Below are 19,926 nucleotides of genomic sequence, written 5' to 3'. Positions count from 1 at the left end.
CGTCTAATGTGTTCTGTGCTGTTTCAGGTACGTTGTGGAGATCGGCAGTCGTCCAGTAGAGCTGTCAGGGTGCTCTCATAGCTGTCAGGTTGTTACGACCGTCCCCCACTGCTGTCCTGGCTTCTGGGGACCCCTGTGCTTGCGTGAGTTACCATGACTTAAAAAGTATTTCTGCACTTGAGATTTTAATGAGTACTTTCAAACAATTAGAAAAGTTCCAAAATCCAAAATAAAAGTTTTCGTTTACATGAGTGTGTATTGTGTAGCCTATATTTATTATGTATCTGTAAATACAAACAGATGCATGTATATATTCAAGAGCAATTTTATGATTATACATTAAATATATTTATATATCATATAAGATATAATAATATAAATACATAAATGTATACATGTAAGTATTTTCCAAATATATACGGAATGTTTGTGTATTTATATATACATAATAAACCATACACATACATACATAGGCCTATATTATGTGATGTGATGTGATGCGATTAATTGTCGTACATTTTAAGCATTAGTCCACTAATCACATGTTTATTAATAAACCATTTAAAGGGATACTGCAACCCAAAATGAAAATTTGTCATTAATAACTTACCCCCATGTCATTCCAAAATCATAAAAGCATCATTCGTCTTCGGAACACAATTTAAGATATTTTGGATGAAAACCGGGAGGCTTGTGACTGTCCCATTCACTGCCAAGTAAAATACACTGTCAAAGTCCAGAAAAGTATGAAAGACGTCATCAGAATAGTCCGTCTGAATTTTATAAAGCAACAAGAATATTTTTTGTACACAAAGAAAACAAAAATATTGACTTTATTTAACAATTTGTCTTCTCTGTGTCTCTCCCCATCACTGTAGCGCCATGTTGGAGAGTATGTGCTGAACGCAGACAGCTTATGCTCATCTGTGTCAGTCGTGCCACAAGGATTTTGTTTTTAACGTGTATTTACGATTTGATTTGAATTAAAACAGCACATCCTTGTGGCTCGACTGACACAAAAGAGTGTACGCTGCCTGCGAATAGGATATGAAATATGATTTATTATGACAAATTAATACGAAATTCAAAATTCATTCAAATTTATAAGATGTAATTGTCCTAACATTTTTCAGACCATCAGTTTCTTCTGAACTTCAGTTAAGTGTGGTTATATGGTTGCATGTATGAACAGGAAACCCTGTGATTGCTGCTTCAAATCTACATTGCTTTAGGTAAGAAAGTATCTACTAAATTACACATTTTCTAATCACTTCTGTATGTTTTTCCAGCTTGCCCTAGCTGGTCCGGAAAGATGTGTAATGGTTATGGTACATGTGACTCTGGAAATGGCACCTGTGTTTGTAATGTAAGTGTTTATGAGTTACGTTCTTTTACTGAAAGTAAATTTTAAAATATTTTTTAACTAAATTTACTTTTTTCAGTATAGATGCACATCTATTTATTCATTTGTTTACCTTGTTTTCGCAAGTAATAACACAAAATAAATAAATAAATAATATGTAATAGATAATACTAATAATGTAAATTAGAATTGCTTTTAAAAACATCTGATATATTATCTTAATTTAAATGTTTTTGTTGAAATAGATGCATATTTATTAAAGTTTTATTAAAGTGATATAAAATAATAAAAATCTAAGGTTTTTGATTTCACAGTTTTTTTTCTATTATTTATTTAAGCCTTTTTGGGGCAAGTAATATCACAATAAAAAATAATTAGCAAATAAATAAATAAATATATAATCTGTTCTTTTACTTACATTTTAGGTTAATTCAACTTCAATTGAATTTTTTTTAGTGAAATTTATGTTTATTCATTTATTTAAATAAGCTTTACTCAATGACATTTGTATCTAATACTATCTACTACTACTACTACTATTACTACTACTAATAATAATCATAATAAACCATCTTTCAGGAGGGATATAAAGGTTTTGCATGCGAGAGTTGTTCGAATGAGAATACCTATGGAGACCACTGCCATTCAGGTCTGTTATTTGTAGGGATTTCTGATATCACAAGCTAATAATCCCATGTTTGGAGACAAAATTGTCTAATTGTAAAACTGTTGTAGAGTGCAGCTGTGCGCAAGGAAAGTGTAACTCAGGACCAGACGGTGATGGTGAATGTTACTGTCAGCCGCCATTTTCAGGACCAAAGTGTGATAAAGGTAAATTAGAGACTCTTTCTGTAAGCTTATCTACCCGTGGTGCAAAAAAAAAAAATAAATATCCGGTTAATCTTAGTAAATATCATCATGCTGGTTTTGTTGAATCACTCTAATTGTTTCCTGTGCAGTTTCTTCGTCATGCTCAAACTGCCCGGCCTATTCGTATTGTAAGGGAGACAACACAAACGCTGTGTGCGAATGTCTTCCTGGATACAAGAAGAATGGAAATGCATGCATAGGTACTTTAAATGTTTAGCGACACGTAAAAAATATTACATTATATGTTTGTTTTGTGTCACGTTTTGTAAATGTTGGTTCATATTCAGCTCATTTTAAGGCAGGACGTCCCAGGTGAACAGACAGCACCATATTTCCCCAGCCGATTTATGACATTCTAAACTTCAGTTCTCTGAAATGAAATTTAATTAAATATTTGCTTACATTTTCCAGAACACTGGATAAAGCCAGTTCAAAATAGATTTAATTTATTATATAATTAAATAAATTTAATTTCATAGACATACTAGAGTTAAAACTTTTTACTGAGGGGATTTTGGATATCTCTTTTTATCACTCAGAAGATACAGTCGACCACCAGAAAATATAGATTTTAACCACGTTTTTAGGAATAAAGTGTTATATAAAAGCAAACGAATGATATATGAACAAACCCCACGGTAAAATCCTTCAGAATATAGATGGGAATAAAACTGTAAGTTTTGGTGTATGTGAGTGCTACTGAAGTGGAGGAAAAACTTTTTTAGATAAAACGGCTTTTAATATATGTGCTGTAATAGACACAAATAGATCAACTGCAATAACATTTTTGGATGTTTTCTTTCTACTAGTCTGAAACAACATGTTATGAAGAGCCAAATAACGCCAAAATCTCAAAACTGAAAACAAAGCTGTTTCCTGTTGTGTCTTGACTTCAAGTTTCTCAATCCTAGTTCCTATATGCCTCATCAGTTTCTATCCTGTTCCAGGCGTGTGTTCGCCAGGAATTTGCGATGCTAACGCGAAGTGTTCATTTAGCGGTGGGAAGTTTCAGTGTGAGTGTGAAGAGGGATTCAAGGGAGACGGCCGACACTGCCTTCCCATCAACCCCTGCGAAACTAATAACGGGGGCTGTCCTGTAGAGTCCACTCTCTGTGAATTCACAAGCCCAGGGAAGGTGAGCAGTGCACTGTGGGATAGAATCTGAAACTAATGTTGAATTCAATGCATATTTGTATTATGAGTTCTGTGTGTGTTTCTCTCCAGTCGAAATGTGTGTGTTTGCCTGGAATGGTATCGTCCGACCCGTCGAAGGGCTGCACACAAAAATCGGCCTGCGCACCGGGTTCATGCCACGTCAGCGCCCACTGCGAGACCAAGTCAGACGGCATGCCCAGGTCTGTCCTGCTGCTTCCCTCATGATGACATGTCAAAGGCAGCTTTCACTTCCTTCAACGCCACCACTGTAATGACTGAGAGAATCTTACAAAAAACCTGTCCAACTCCATCTAGGTCATATTTCACCCCCAACAATAAGATTATTGAAAATTATTCATATTTTCCATAATTTCAATATTCACATTTTTTATGATATTTAAACCATTCCCCCCACACTTTTCCTCCTGCATTGTCTTTGTTGAATAACTAAATAAGCTTTAGTTTTATTTTTTTAACAGCATTACAACTACAATGAAATACTCTTTAGCATCAAATATTTTCTGGATCTTCTCTGTTTTTGTGTTCTCCATCTGTCAAAGGACATTTTAAATTTTTTATATTGTAATTTAATGCTGAATTGTATCATTACAAATTTATTTATTAAAGTAATTACAGTCTAAAGATAATTATTTAAACATCTGGATGCATTACAGTAATGTTAAAAGCAAATAATGTAGAGAATTTTTTTTAGTTTTTGTCAGTGCTGCAATCCAAAAATAGTCCTAATTTCGAATAATGTTGCAATGCAAAAATGTATTTAAAAAATTTGAAATTAAAGACCATTACTTTGTCTATAAGGGGAAAATGTGGCAGTAGTGAGCAAAAAAGCTATTTATATGGGCTTTATTACCTTTCAAGTACTAGTAGGCTACTAAACATTATTATTATTATTTATTTTTTATTAAACTTGTTCTTAAGAGAAGTTTCTTAAACATGAAAAACTGAACATCACTTCGCTGAACATTATGGAATTGTTATGTAGATGTTGCATTAACTACTCAATGGCTCTCCTTGGAAGAAACATTCATGTATGACATATTTTACACACATATGTGTAGTAATATCCTGAATCGTGTTGATTATGATATTATTCGTAAAAAAAATAACCAAATCCCTTATGAAAATGAACCATGGTTTTATTAGAGTAAAAGTGTAGTAACCATGATTTTTTTTTGACACATTGATTACCATTTGTATAACCACAGTCTTACTACAAATACGAGCGTAGCGTAGCAAAACCATGGTTCATTTGGTTTTACTATAGTAAGCATGATTTCTTTGGTTTTATCTGTCATAAAACTATGGTTGTTTTCATAAGGGATGACCATGTCACGAGATCACTACTGAGAGGTTCTGTCGCGTCATAAATAGCTGGGATGTTTCTCTCAGATGCTCGCAGAAGGCCAGGGCTATAAACCGAGTCGTTTGATTCTTTCAGCTGCAGCTGCAATGTTCAGCAGATCGGCGATGGCAGACGTTGCTATGGTAACCTGATGGAGCGAGTTCTGGAGCTGGACAGAGAGGGCGGTCAGGCAGGAAACCTCACTGGAAGCGTTCGGTTCTTTGGTGCGTCTGCAGAGAGCCCCAGACCTGCTTTCCCACCCTTTTTTTTCTCATCCAACATTGAGTGAACAATTGAGTTTGTTTTATCCGTTTGACAGCAGTGTGCTGTGTTTTTCAGAGCAAGCGTGTGAGTTCACACTCAGCCAGCACGGCCCGTTCACTGCGTTCATTCCTGCGGGACAGAATCCTTTCCAAGTGGGTTGAAGCAGACTGAAAAACACCCAAACAGTGGCCTGGCAGTTTGTGTTTCACATCCTCATAATGTTTCCTGTTTTTTTTTGTGTGTGTGACAACTTCCTGTTTGTTGCGAGCAGATGTTTACATGTGCTGTGCTCTTCAGACGCTTGCAGGAAAGTCCTCGACCGGCGTCCTGAACGCGGTGTGCAAAAATCACCTCATCCTCGGACAGAAACTCTACACCGATCTGGAGGGGAAAGACATGTGGATGTACGGAGGAGAAAAAATCAGATTCAAAACAAAAAAGGTGTCCATCCATGCATCCATCCATCCATGCATCCATCCATCCATCCATTCATGCATCCATCCATCCATGCATCCATCCATCCATCCATCCATCCATGCATCCATCCATCCATGCATCCATGCATCCATCCATCCATCCATCCATCCATCCATGCATCCATCCATATCCATTCATCCATGCATCCATATCCATTCATCCATGCATCCATATCCATGCATCCATCCATGCATCCATCCATCCATCCATCCATGCATCCATCCATCTATCCATCCATCCATGCATCCATCCATCCATCCATGCATCCATCCATCCATTCTGATCCATTCTATCATTCTATTATTATTGATATCATTCTTTAATTGTCTATCATTCTGTCTATCATACTAGTTACCATTCTACATCAGTCATTCTATCTATTCTATCTGTCGTTCTGTCATACTCTCTTTCATTCTCTTTGAGGTGCTGTCTATCACTGTATCTACCATTCCACCTATCATTCTATCATTATATTGATCGTTCTGTGATTGTCTACTGTTTTAGCGTTCCAACTGTCATAATTTACATTGTTCTATCTGTTGTTCTATCATTCTTTCAATCGTTATATCATACTATCTATCATTCTTTCTATTGTACTGACATTTTGTCATTCTACATCAGTCATTCTTTTGTTCTATCACACTATCATTCTTTATAACATTCTATCTGTCGTTCGATTATATATACTACCATTCATTTTGTTGTTCTTTATATCATTCGATCTGTTGTTTTATCATTAGGTATATATCATTCTATCAATCGTTCTATCATTCTATCTTTTATCGTTTGCTCTGCCTATTGTACTGTTTATAAATATCTTTCTTTTCATTCTTTATATCGTTCTATCCTTCTATTGTTCCATCTGTCAATCTGTTGTTCATATCATATCTTAAATTTTTTGTCAATCTGTTGTAATATACTATTTATTATTCTGTCCATCATTCTGTCAGTTTGTCTCTCTATCAAACTCCACATTGTTCTATTTTACAATGTATCATTCTTTCTATTGTGTTATCTAAAACGCTGTCGTTCTGTCTGTGGTTCTGTTTTTCTTTCTATTGTTTTGACACTATCTGTGTCTGTCTATTGTTCTGTCCATCTTTCTCTCATCAGTCTATTTTTCCTGTCTGATCTATTCATGTATTCATCCATTGATTTGTGCACGTGTCTGCAGCACTTTATCCTGATGAGGGATCCAGACGTGTTGTTTACTATACTTGAGAGCGATATCCCAGCATCCAACGGAATAATTCATATAATTGACAAGCCCTTTACTCTTGCTCACATCGAGTCTTCAAACAACAACATAGAGGTAAAGCCGTTCAACCTGTTTTACAAGCAGCTGATCTAATAATATCTGGTGAATGACATACAGCACCGACCTCAACACCCTCTAATGTAGATGTTCTAATGTGTCAAGTTCTCCTCAAAGACCATCGGGGAGATTTTCAGAGAGGATGACAGGTTCAATCGATTCCTGTCTCTGGTTGATGTGAGTGATCTCCTCTCGTGCTCCTTTTCTGCATTTCTCAGCTGAACCCAAGCATTGAGGACATTTTTTTTCTCTTTCTGCTGCAGAATTGTGGAACTCTGTTGCCTTTCAGAGGTTCAGGTCCACTTACAGTGTTTGTTCCAACCAACACAGCCATAGACAAATCCAGAGATGGAAGTATTATGTACATGCTGAACGACGTGAGCTGCCATTATATAAATAACATTTAGAACAAATGTTTACTCAGTGTTTTAATCAAATCTTTAGGATATTCATATATTTGCTCATATAACACACACTGATCGTTCATCTCTTTGTTTTAAAGGCCAGACCAAAGCTTCAGATGCTTCTGAAGCACCATGTGTTCTCCCAGGCCGCTGTAAGTCTCCTTTGACATACAAAATCATTTCCCACAGTTAATTTGACTTTAAAATGAGGCATTTATGAACGTTGCTTCCTATGAAATGGTTTGACGAATGCAATTTCCTTGAAATTGGAAATTGGGGAAGCACATATTTGCTTTTCGTCACACCTCCAAAGCTTTGATTTGCTACATGCTTTTCGCAAGAATGAAGTTAGCATTTAGACAGCAATACTTTTGGACCATTTTCCAACCTCTTTTTCAGAAGGTAGCTGTATTTGTCAGTGTCTAGCAATGCATGCTAACAGGAAAAGCTAATGGACATTAATTCAAATCTTTCAAATCTTTAATTAAGGATGTAAGTGCAATATAATGTTTAGGTCAGTGAGTTTTAAAGGGGTTATAGGATGCCACATGCACTTTTGCAAGTTGTTGAACGCATGAGCACAGTCCCTGAGAGAGCAGCTCAGAAGAGAGGGGCGGGGTTAGCAGAGCTCATTAACATTTAAAGGAAAATGCTACAGAACGACTTGCTCTGAAAAGAGGAGTTTTTGACAGGGTAAAAAGGTGTTTTTTACACTACCAATGGGAAATTTTAACCAAACTATGTCATAGACTTTTCATTAAAGTCCCCGTGAAACGGAAGTTACAAACGTCTTTTCTCCAGTGTTGTGACGTATTTCCGAGAGAAACGGAATAATAAATGAGGAAAATAGTGGGCGTGGCTTATTTTCCAACTAGCACCTGATTGGATCTAGATAAGTAGGTGTGTTCAATTGCATGAGACATGGTTCATTTCAACTCACCGTCGTCAAACTTTGTGAGGTACCAATGGTGTACACTTACGGGACAGCGTTCTCGGTTATTGACAGATATCTCACAAACCCCATTTCGTGTTCTGTACAATTTTTGAAGCATTCGTGCGTGAAGTGCTTCGAGCACATCCGGGACCAATCTGTTATCTCTCCTTCCTCGAAATGTAAAAAATCGAGCCATTTGGACCATAACGAGGGAATTTTGGAAAAGGGAAAAGTGTTCCGTGAGTTCCACAACCAAAAATGCACCTCCTCGCCATCACTCCTTTACGCGCTGTCAATGCTCGCAAACACACAGGCAGCCTGTCTACTGTCAGTTGGAGGGGCGTGGTTACGGATTAAGCAGACACCCAATTCCTCAAGCCTATGTCATCAGTGAAGGTCCTCCAATGCAGAGGGGAGGGGCATTTTCAGATTTTGATTAAAGATTATGAAGCCAAACATTTTTTTCGTGTGGATTGACTCGCATGGATGAATTGTTCTGCACAAAACAATCAATTTAGGCGAACAAAGTAAATATAGTCAATTCTGATTTCATGTGGACTTTAAGACCCTAAAGAATCATACCAACCTGTGGAAAATGGGCATCCGATGACCCCTTTAAAATAATATTAAATGTATGTTTTTCTTAAACCAGCACATTTGGTGAAATGTTTGGCCCAGTTTCATAGTTGGGAAATTAATAACATACATCATGTCAAATATCTTTGCATTAGGTCACTGTGGACCAACTTGCTAGCATGTCTGGGATTACAACAATGGCCAATGAGATCTTAAGGATCAATGCCTCTGAGGATGTAAGTGAATGTGCTTTTATTATTGCATTGGCTGTAACTCCTGATGAGAATGAGACATTTTTATGAAATTTGGTACAATTATGTTGGGCCTCATTCTGTTTTTAAATTTAAATTAAAATTAAATTTATGCATGTAGCAGACACTTTTATCCAAAGCGTCTTACAGTGCATTCAGGCTATACGTTTTTACCTATCATGTGTTCCCGGAGAATCGAACCTCCAACCTTTCACTTGATAAAGCAATGCTCTACCAATTGAGCTACAGGAACAAGATGAAATGAAAAATGAAAATGAAACATTTGGTGACATAGTGACATTGTAATAATGGGAAATTTAAAAATGACAGAACTGTTGGTTTTACGCTCTCTCACTCAATCCACAGGGAAGAGTCTTCCTGGGCGATAAAGGAATACCTCTCGAAACGAAAGATATTGTCGCATCTAATGGAATCATTCACCTAATTGATGGACTTCTTGTACCTTCCTCTATAGTTCCCATAATGCCCCATCGGTGTGACCTTAATGGGAGCAGAATCTCTATTGTAGGTGCTCTTTTATGCGTGACTACACATAGTGCTTGCTAGCAAAACAAATATTCAACACCATAATTCTATTCAACATAATTCTATGGATAATAAAACATCTGTGCAACAAGATTCTCTATGAATTCTGTGAAAAATTGTGCTTCTTTTCATAGGGTACCTGTGTTAGATGCAGCCATATCCATGAAACACAATGTCCGCCTAGAAGTGTTGCTCTGGTATAAGATTTTTCAATTATTTATAAACTATATAAGCAATTACACATTTATAATCGATACATACTTATTAAATGACTTTTTAAATGAATGTATTTTCAAAATTACAACAACCAATGGAGAAATTTAAACATCAGCAATGTTTACAGCAGAGCTGCATCATTTATTGTCCCGAACACTGCATCTGGGCTTTTTTCACCTAGGCAAATCATTTAAGAGGCTGCGAACCAATTCCTGATCGCCGATGGTCGTATTCTTCACTTGAGGAAGGCTGTGCCAAATACTGCAACATTACTGAGAGGGTACGAAAACAAGGTCTCACATTCCACATGCAAACACAACATTCCATAAATGTCTGCAATTGTTGTAAAATGTTAAAAACTCCATTAGTTTTCTACAAAATAGTTTTTTGACTGTAACTTATAAACCTTTCAAGACAGATCTATACAAAATAGTTTTTTGACTGTAACTTATAAACCTTTCAAGACAGATCTTTACAAAATAGTTTTTTGACTGTAACTTATAAACCTTTCAAGAGAGATCTACTATATGCTACAAGGTTAATCATCTATCGTATATACTTCACATGAAGCTATCAACCTGCATTTTTTTTAAGTAATCCCATTTAGCAGCAGAATTCATGATGAAAAACTACATTACCCATGATTCTGTACAAAACATTCCACAAGAATTTGTACATAGACGCATTTTTTGCAAGAATCTCAAAATATATTGTTTCTACTGATATAATCAACAACTTTAAATGAGTAGTTTTAGATTTCAGTATTGTTTAATTTGATTATGTCATTCGCAGTGGTTCATGGGATTGTAGTTCCGTTAAATACACAGTCTTGTACCTTTTTACAGTCTTTTTGCCCATTTATTATTTCTTAGCTTCAAATCAAAGTGTGTAATGTTGTGATTCTTCTCGTGGCTAGCTGGCTTGGTTCTCGGTTTGTAACTTTTTTTAATGAAGACTTATGACTTTTAAAAAATTATTTTGGGGAAAAATAAATAGCAAAAATGCTTCTGGAACCAATGCCACTGAAAACGTGGGCGGGCACTAACGCACTCATTTCTAAACAATTATCTGTATGAATACGGAAGTTTGTGAGACGTGTGACATCTTGTTTATTTTAGACACCACAGTGTTGCAGTGGTTTCTATGGGCCAGACTGTAAACCGTGCATTGGGGGTTTCCAGCACCCTTGTTATGATAAAGGGACTGTAAGTATACAAATATGTACTCTATACTGTCATGACTGGATATTCGGGCGTTTATTTGTCTAATGTCTGTTCGTAGTGTTTTGACGGCATCAATGGGAACGGCTCCTGTAAATGTGAACCAGCGTTTACGGGTGTAGCCTGCCACCTCTGCTCAAACCCCAACAAACACGGAGAGAACTGTGATGAAGGTGATGTTATATACCTTATATTCTTTCATAATGCCTCCTTCTGTCTCTTTTTCCAAAGCGTAGCTCTACTAGTACAGTACCATTGCCGTGACCTTCTCCTCTGCTCGTGCTCTGTTTGCTCCTGTAGACTGCCGCTGTGTCCATGGCGTGTGTGATAACAGACCTGGCAGTATGGGGGTGTGTAGGAGAGGATCCTGTCAGGAGGGCTTTTCAGGGGAGCTTTGTGACCAGACCCCCACACCCTGCAATTCAGACGGCGTCCTCGAGCACTGCCACATTCACGCTAAATGTGTCTACAACAACGATCAAACCATGTTAGTGTCACTTGAGCATAGTGTGTAGATCGTTGTAGACTGCAATCTTGTATTTTATTTTAATTTGAGCAAATATAACTTTAAGTTATTGTACATGCATTTGGCAAATATTTATTAGTTTCTTTCTAGAAGGTAATTTTATTTATTTAGTTTAGTTTAGACAAAATGTTTAACAAATATGTAACTTTTTTTAAAACTTTTACTCTGCAATGCACATGCATGTTTTGTTTTGTTTTTTGTCTCGTTTTTTTTCTCTTATTAATCTGCATCAATCTTTGGCATGTTATTGATCTATCGTCCATTGTGCTATAGGTGTGTTTGTCTGCCTGGATACGATGGAGATGGTTACACCTGCACTAAAACCAATCCCTGCCTCCAGCCTCAGAGAGGAGGCTGCCACGTCAATGTGAGACAGATGTTAATTTCCCTTTTCCAGCCTTTAGCCCTCACATGTAGAAATCTGAAGTGATGTCTGCCTATTTTTTTCATATGAAAATGATTTCCAGCATTGGCTAGGCCAGTGTTTTTTAACCCTAATAAAAATAAAGATAATAATTTTGAGTTTAACATTTTTGTTTTATAGGCCAGATGTATGTATGATGCAGGAGAGGTGAACTGTGTTTGTATGGAAGGATGGACAGGCGATGGACGTCTTTGTGTGGGAATCAATAACTGCTTGAGTGAGAGCCGTGGTGGATGTCATAAAAATGCAGAATGCACATTCACTGGACCAGGACAGGTAATACTGAACAAACTGTGAGGATACAGTTAACATGTAGGACAGAAAAATCACAAAAATATCACTGGAGCTCCTGTTTGAAAGTCTTTTGCATCTTGGAGTTTCACACATGTCTTCTCTAGCCCTCATTATGCTCTTCGTCAATTTGACACAAACACATTTATTAGTTTTGGAAAATTCTCATTATGTTTTTCTAGAAATTGCGTTCCTGTTTTCACATTTACGCACAATAATTTTGTTATGCCAGTTTTTCAGATACGTACCTCAGCATTTATACTATCGATAGATGATTTTATTTGAATACATTTGTCAATACATACAAACATTTATAAATATATACAAGCTGTGTTGACACATCCATTTTTATTTGTTCTTGCATGCAAATTTTGTTTGGAATCAAAACAATGATCCCATGTCTGAGCAAAAGTATATAAAATTAATAAAATAAAAATTGATATGCTTTTTATAATTTTTAACAGTTTTACAGAAAATATTTTTATTTTCATTTTTGAAAGGATTGATTTCAAAGGTTTACTATTTTTTTTTCTCCAAAGGAATTTTTATAGAAAAATCTGAGCCTTCAGTTATTATCATTCAATTATTACTTCAATAAAACTGAGAACTTAAGTATGAAAGAAACATTACTATTATAAACCCAGAACTGGGTTTTGTTAAACCTATTTCTCTGTTTAGAATGAATGTAGCTGCATGAAAGGCTACATGGGAGATGGCGTCGTCTGTAACGTCGTCAACCCCTGTTTGTCAGATAACGGAGGCTGCCATTCTCTGGTCTGTATTTCATGCTTGCAGATTAATCTCTTAAATACATCTGTACATCTCTGAACAACCTGTCAAAATACGGATGCTGGTGAAATTATATTTACATGCAAGAGCTAGCGTGTAATGTGGCGTAACAGTATGATAATGTGTTCAGGCCACGTGTAAATTAAAGAGCCCAGGAATACGTGAATGTGTGTGCCGAAGCGAATATGAAGGCGATGGACTCACATGTTACGGAAACATGCTTGTGGTAAGATGACGCTTTAATGCATTTAATTGTAAAGATGTAAATTAGTTAGCAACAACATTGTTTTAGGCTTTTAAAAATGCATAAAAAAGGTCTAGTAATAAACATTAGCCATTTTTTTTATTTTTTACATTTTATTTAAATTATTAAATGTTAGTACGAAGAAGGAAACTTATATAAAGCAAGCATAATTGTTTTCCATTATTTTTCAAATAAACACACCATACACAAACCATAAACGTTCAAAATTATATTTTGACTGAAAAACAGCATACAATTCTATCAGTTAGAATGAGAGTTCATTGAAAAAGGAGATTTTTTAGTTGTTATTTTTAAATGAACAACAAAAGCTCAAAACACAAATAAAATATCTTCAATACTTCATATATTCAATTTTCAAACACAAAACATTTGAATATAACATAAAGACTCATACACAACTATGATTTGTTCCTAAAAACTGATTTTGATCAAATCTTTGATCATGTTTTCATTATTGTTTTTATTTTCAGCAACTAGATGGAAACGCTGAGTTTTATAATTTCAACAGCTTACTTCTAGTAAGTTCATCTTTACCCCAGTAAACGGTCCATTAGTTAATTTACAATAATATTTTAGTAACAATGAGAGTATGAAAACAAATAATATAAAAATATAATACAACATTTCGGTGTTCATCTGTAGAGGCACAAAGTGATTGACAGCGACAGCAGAGTCACGGCTTTGGTTCCATCTAAAGCTGCTTTCAAAAACCTCAGCAATTCAGAGGCATCGTTTTGGTATGACTATTACAGGCTTCCTCACCTTCTGAAGTAAGTGTTTGGATCGATATCACAAACTGATTTCTGAGGTTTTTAAAAAACATCTAATAAATGCATTTTTCATTTGCAATTTCTGTCTAGAGTCCATTTTTTAGATGGGATATACACCTCTGAAGCCTTACAGCAGCTGGTTGGTAAAACGGTACAGACTCTAGGAAAGACTAAATGGGAGGTCAATAGCAATGGCAAGGTAACTGTCCCACCACTCATACCTTAAAGTGGCCATTTTTAACTGCTCTGATGTGACCTGTTAACCCTCATGTTCCCAGGAGCTCATGATCGGCAATGCTACCATCCTCGCACCGGACCTCAAGACAATAAATGGGTGCATTCACATCATTGACACGGTAATTTTACTTAAAGCAAATATTACAACTTTTTTTTTATTATTTTTTTATCAAAAGTTTTAAACTTTGTTTTAATTTACAATAAATGAGAACGTTTGTTGGAGTTGTAGTCACAACAGACAGGGTCAAACACCAGCAAGCAATAACATCCGAGGCACAGGCAAAAGAATAATCCACAATACAGGCGATGGTCAGGGCAGGCAGCAATAAATCAAAAACAAAGGTAACAGTCCAAGGATCAAAACATGAGGAAGGCAAAATCTAGGAAACTTGGAAGGGCTGAACATTTAATCACCAGTGAAGACAGAGAGTGTGTGTGCTACTTCTTGAAAGTCTTTCTAATGTGAGACGGCTGTGAACTGATGATAAGATTTAATGAGTGACCTTTTTATCATTTTTATTTGCAAGAGTATTGCAAAAAACATCTAGCGAGTAATCTAGAGTGAGTAATGCAATGCAAATATTCACGTTTGGTTTTAGGTGTGAACACACAATAAGAACATGTACTGTATAACACCTTAGTAATTGCATAGCAACAACAAAACTTACATTAAAAACACGTAGAATGCCTTTGCAACTGCATAGCAACAATCTAAAACATTAGAAAAATTATTAGCAATGCCTGACATTTTTTATTTATAAACACTCTGATTTCCTTCTTAAAATTATCTGGCCTAGTTTGGCCATATTAATACCCTTTGTCTCTGACATATGAAACATTTCTTAATTGTCTTAAATTTTTACTGTAACAAATTTTCTTACAGGTTCTTCGACCTGCTCTCTCTGATGTCCCTCCACCTCCTCCTAGTTTGATGGAGTTCCTGAACAAAACACCAGAATTTAGCCTTTTCAGGCAGGCGGCTCTGGTGTGTTTGATCTAGAAATATAACTTACTCTGTTTTCAACAACAAGAGTTACAGAATAACTTTGTTGCATAAACATAGTTGCCTCTGTTTTTTTTTTTTTTTTTAGCTCTACAACTTGGAAAAAAATATCCCAACTAGAGAATACACCATTTTTGTCCCAAATGACAGTGCCATGCAAGAGTACCTGAAAAAAACCAACTCAACACAACTGGTGAGTGGAACGTTTAAAATAATGCTAGACATTCATACTCTAGGGCATTGGTCTTAAACTCATTTCCTGGAGGGCCACAGCTATGCACAGTTTAACTCGAACCCTAATTAAACACACCCAATCAAGCTCTTCAGAATTACTAGAAACGTCCTAGCTGGTTGGAGCTAAACTCTGTAGAACTGTGTTCCTCCAGGAATTGAGTTTGAGACTATTGCTCTAGTGAGACACTTTAGTCTCACTCATAAAATTAACTGATGAAAGTGTCTCTTTTCAACAGAGCTTAGACGTCGTAAAATATCACATAATTCTAGGCGAGCAACTGTTTCCTGAACACTTGGGCAATGGACTTTTCAAAAACACGTTTCTGGAAAATGGCACTCAGATCATGTTTTTTGTGGACATTGATAATCAGGTATTGCACAACCAACGATAGCTCATATTCTGTACAACACTTAGATGAAACTAGTCAAGACTAACTAGTCCTAAACTCCAGACAATGGCCAATGACGTTCCCATTAACGGAAGCTTCACTGAGACGAGGCATGGCACTGCGTTCGGGATCCCACGTGTCTTAGACCTCCACAAGAACCACTGCAGTAAAGATGTGATTTTAAAGATTTCTGTAAGTTTCTATTTGAATTTTATATGGTGAATCTCAAGTGGCATATGGACAACGTTAAGGAACGTTTGCTTTCTTTGCAGGGTCGCTGTGGAGATTGTAACACTGAACCTAAATGCTTCTATAATGCCAAACCTGTAAGATGACGTAGAGTTCTTTTTTTTTTTATTAGTTTAACGTTTATGTGAATTTTATGATGCATCTTTCTGTTTGTTTCTTCAGATACAACCAAAGTACCCTCAAAATATGAAGTCAAACTGTAAATACAGGACACGAGTTGGGAAAAAGAGAGTGAGTGTGCCAGGTTGTCAAATTGACTGCTTGAGAACAACAAAGGTACCTCATTTTCTACTTTTTGACATAAAAAACATACTAAACAAGTTCACAAACTAATTTTCCAATGCTTCCCAACATGCATTGTCATGTTGTACATACTTGAGGGAACTCAGACCTGAGTTCCGTTTCAGATCCTTCCATTTCAAATAGGAATGAAATATGTTGAGAGGTTTCTGTCCCTCCACTGAAGTCCAGGATACCAAATCTTTGAAGATCCAAAAAGCCCAAGAAGGCGTCATAAAAAGAAACCATATCAAGGAGTTTAGTCCAAGTCTTGAGAAGAAATTTGAAAACTTTTTAAATCAGGGGCATCCAATCCTATTTCCAGGGCCACTTTCCTAAAGATTTAGCTCCAACCAGCCTCCAAGACATTTTTTTCTGGAAGTTTCTAATGTGTCTGAATTAGAATAATTAGAATAATTAGGTTCAGAGCTGAACTCTGCAGGAACAGGTTTGGACACCCCTGCTTTATATCTTCATATATTTTGTATTCATTAAATTAACAATTTTTCATCTCGATTTCAAACTGACCTAGATCTATCCACAGCCTCATAAAAAAATCTTACAAAGTTGCTGTTAAACAGTTTATTATTCAGGTAGCAATTAACACGCTGATACTTGCACCTCAAGATATCTTTCGAACTGTTCCTCAGTCTGGACAAAAACTGTATAATATTATATACTATGTCTTTGCTACAGCGCCCGCCTGAAAATGCAAGCCATTCTTGCTCTCTGAACACTACAGTGTGTTAAATCAAGATTGCGTAGCTAGAGATTCCTGCAATTATGTATTTCAGACCAGAGTGTTATGTACTGGTAGTGGGTTTACACTTCAAAATTCAGATTCAAAGCTGTTTCAGATTCAAACCTCATGATAACTTTCTATTAGGACCATTCCTGCTGTCCAGGATACTTTGGGAATGATTGCTCCAAATGTCCTGGAAGTGTAAATAACTGGTGCTCCAACAACGGTCAATGCAAGGATGGGTTGTCTGGCAGTGGGGAGTGTCTCTGTAATGAGGGCTTCCACGGAACAGCCTGTGAGATGTGTGAACCTGGGAGATATGGAAAAGACTGCAAGTCTGGTAACCTCTACCAGCAATATTTTCATTATACAGTCTTTGTGTAGGCATCCTGTTGAAGCCTTATTCAACAAACTCTTGGTTTTCATTTGACAGAATGCCATTGTGAACATGGCAAATGTTTGGACGGTTTGGACGGAAATGGGCAGTGCATTTGTTTCAAAGGTTGGAAGGGAGTGAATTGCTCTGTTGGTCAGTATTAAGGTCAAACTTATTTTGTCAGTTAGCATGTTTCTCACCTCTGTGCACTTGACGTCATAAACTTTTCTCAATTTCAGTGGTAGTTAATGATGCCTGTGGTGGAGTTTGTGATGTCAATGCCAAGTAAGTATGGAAAACAAATATAAGAAACATTTTTAACACATTCATCACTGTTTGTAATGCAGCATTTTTCTTCCAGCTGTATCTCAGGAGGTTCAGGAGCTCCTCCAACTTGTTCCTGCATAGCTGGTTATAAGGGTAACGGGACATTCTGCAAAGGTGTGTTTGTGGTTCTTTGTTAAGTTTGTCATTTAAGTTTTTTTTTGCCCCAGTGAAATCAAAATTCACCTTGTTAACTTTCCCAAAACACATTCCGGGTCTTATTGTGAATTATTTGTGTTCCACAGAAATTGACCCTTGTACCACAAACCACGGAGGATGTTCCGTAAATGCAAACTGCAAAAAAACATCACCTGGTGAAAGAAGCTGTACATGTAATGCTGGCTACATTGGTGATGGGGTTATGTGTCTTGGTAAATGTGTGATTTACATCCTTTAATATCTAAATGGGTAGCGTGGTCTAGTGGATGCATGGAATTGGTGTTTAAGATTTGATTTATAAATCATCGCTCAAAGCATTTGTGCAACATTTGTCAGTTTAGCATTTAGCATCTTCATTGATCCATCCTTTGTGGTGTTTTTATTCAGTTGGTCTTAGCCTGCTTTTTATTCTTTCTTTGATTTTAATTTAGTATCATAATCAGCCTTGATTAAGATTTTTTTGTACTATGTGATATGTGCTTAGGGTGTCCCTCAGGGCTCTGTATTGGCCTCAATTATCAGTTTTGCATTGTATGTATGCATTTACTTGTTTAAAGCAGTGTAATTGTGTTTTCACTACAGAAATGGATGCCTGCTTAGTGGACAATGGAGGATGTGACAAAAATGCTTTATGTATGAAAACTGGACCAAACAGGGTTTGTGTCACTGATTTTAGCACATGCTTAATAACAGATGTTAACATTACAAAGATGTAAAGATACAAAGATTAAGATGTTGAACATTACATTTGTTTCAGGTTGCATGTGCATGTAAGCCTGGCTTTATTTCTCAAGGTCATAGATGTCTGTCAGTTAATCCTTGCCGGAAGGTAAGAGAATTCAAAAACAATATTACAGCAAATAATTGTATTAAATCATCATCTGATATTAGGTATTTTTGTATGCAAAACATTTATATTTTATAACAGAATAATGGCGGTTGCAATATTAATGCTGTTTGCAAATACCTCGGAGATGGGGAACGTAATTGCACATGCTATATTGGCTACAAAGGGGATGGTTTTAACTGTGCAGGGACTGTGAGTAGAGTAAGTATCCTTTGAGATTAATTTTAGGCTAATTAATAATGACTGACAAAACATGAGAAACAACAACTTCTGCTTTTCAAATTAATCTTATAATTGTTTATTCAAGGAGCTTCTTCGTATGCCCGAGGCAGCTTGGCTGAGAAGAAATATTGGTGTAAGCACAGATTTAAATTTGTGATAGAGTATTATAATTTTTTTGATATATTTGAGATATATTAACAACAATAATAATGTGTGTTATAGGTAATGAGAGTCCGAGATCTGTACAGTAAAGGCCCTTTCACTGTATTTGTTCCTCATGCTGATTATGTGGCAAATGTTTCGGTATGCTGCACTGAATCACACCAAAGTATTCTTACATTATAAGTATTATATTGGTATTTATTGGATTGTAAAAAGTAGGCAATACATAACAAGCATTGTTTTTCAAAAGTTGTGTTTAAAAGTAATGCTTGCAAGATCGCGAAGGCAGATTTCTCTTAGAAATAGCATAAACCATCGAATCAAACATTTGCACAAATTGAAGATTTTGTGATGACTTCATTACTTTTTTCTGTTGTCATATAATTTCTTGTCATGACAGACTCTGGAGATTGAAAAGTGGACGAATTCAAGTCACAGTTCAGAACTGCTGCGGTACCATATTGTCAGTTGTGAAGAACTGCGCGAGTCAGACCTGAAATCTGTTAAAGAAGTGGTTACCAGTAGCGGATATAAATTACGCTTCAGTGTTAGAGATGTGAGTCACATTTTATATTTTCAATATTGGATATTTATCTGAACCAGAGTCAAAAAATTAAAGGGATAGTTCACGCAAAAAAGAATAATCTGTTATCATCTCAAGGTTCAGAGAAACCTCAGTTTCTT

General features: G+C 36.2%; 1 protein-coding gene across 2 annotated transcripts in view; it reads left to right on the top strand.

Moving 5' to 3' along the window:
• Positions 1-19,926, top strand: part of LOC127987444 (stabilin-1) — a 35,232-nt gene that overhangs the window by 1,823 nt on the left and 13,483 nt on the right. For both annotated transcript variants that reach the window (XM_052589776.1, XM_052589775.1), the window contains 46 exons: positions 28-143; positions 1,290-1,366; positions 1,943-2,012; positions 2,099-2,194; positions 2,323-2,433; positions 3,181-3,368; positions 3,458-3,588; positions 4,848-4,975; positions 5,091-5,167; positions 5,313-5,456; positions 6,667-6,804; positions 6,913-6,984; positions 7,071-7,184; positions 7,310-7,363; positions 8,877-8,957; positions 9,339-9,497; positions 9,653-9,715; positions 9,916-10,014; positions 10,853-10,939; positions 11,016-11,127; positions 11,255-11,441; positions 11,754-11,847; positions 12,025-12,180; positions 12,874-12,969; positions 13,115-13,210; positions 13,720-13,767; positions 13,892-14,019; positions 14,110-14,218; positions 14,298-14,375; positions 15,140-15,241; positions 15,348-15,452; positions 15,730-15,864; positions 15,946-16,074; positions 16,155-16,208; positions 16,294-16,407; positions 17,297-17,492; positions 17,586-17,681; positions 17,768-17,813; positions 17,890-17,969; positions 18,098-18,223; positions 18,594-18,667; positions 18,769-18,840; positions 18,940-19,059; positions 19,166-19,213; positions 19,303-19,383; positions 19,643-19,798. In XM_052589776.1, the coding sequence (XP_052445736.1) occupies positions 28-143; positions 1,290-1,366; positions 1,943-2,012; positions 2,099-2,194; positions 2,323-2,433; positions 3,181-3,368; positions 3,458-3,588; positions 4,848-4,975; positions 5,091-5,167; positions 5,313-5,456; positions 6,667-6,804; positions 6,913-6,984; positions 7,071-7,184; positions 7,310-7,363; positions 8,877-8,957; positions 9,339-9,497; positions 9,653-9,715; positions 9,916-10,014; positions 10,853-10,939; positions 11,016-11,127; positions 11,255-11,441; positions 11,754-11,847; positions 12,025-12,180; positions 12,874-12,969; positions 13,115-13,210; positions 13,720-13,767; positions 13,892-14,019; positions 14,110-14,218; positions 14,298-14,375; positions 15,140-15,241; positions 15,348-15,452; positions 15,730-15,864; positions 15,946-16,074; positions 16,155-16,208; positions 16,294-16,407; positions 17,297-17,492; positions 17,586-17,681; positions 17,768-17,813; positions 17,890-17,969; positions 18,098-18,223; positions 18,594-18,667; positions 18,769-18,840; positions 18,940-19,059; positions 19,166-19,213; positions 19,303-19,383; positions 19,643-19,798 (4,843 nt within the window). The remainder of the gene's footprint in view (positions 1-27; positions 144-1,289; positions 1,367-1,942; positions 2,013-2,098; positions 2,195-2,322; positions 2,434-3,180; positions 3,369-3,457; positions 3,589-4,847; positions 4,976-5,090; positions 5,168-5,312; positions 5,457-6,666; positions 6,805-6,912; positions 6,985-7,070; positions 7,185-7,309; positions 7,364-8,876; positions 8,958-9,338; positions 9,498-9,652; positions 9,716-9,915; positions 10,015-10,852; positions 10,940-11,015; positions 11,128-11,254; positions 11,442-11,753; positions 11,848-12,024; positions 12,181-12,873; positions 12,970-13,114; positions 13,211-13,719; positions 13,768-13,891; positions 14,020-14,109; positions 14,219-14,297; positions 14,376-15,139; positions 15,242-15,347; positions 15,453-15,729; positions 15,865-15,945; positions 16,075-16,154; positions 16,209-16,293; positions 16,408-17,296; positions 17,493-17,585; positions 17,682-17,767; positions 17,814-17,889; positions 17,970-18,097; positions 18,224-18,593; positions 18,668-18,768; positions 18,841-18,939; positions 19,060-19,165; positions 19,214-19,302; positions 19,384-19,642; positions 19,799-19,926) is intronic.

The sequence above is a fragment of the Carassius gibelio genome, chromosome B22 (genome assembly GCF_023724105.1).
Source record: "Carassius gibelio isolate Cgi1373 ecotype wild population from Czech Republic chromosome B22, carGib1.2-hapl.c, whole genome shotgun sequence".
Classification (NCBI taxonomy): domain Eukaryota; kingdom Metazoa; phylum Chordata; class Actinopteri; order Cypriniformes; family Cyprinidae; genus Carassius; species Carassius gibelio.
The sequence above is the reverse complement of the archived record's forward strand: the minus strand, read 5'-3'. Positions and strand labels throughout refer to the sequence as shown.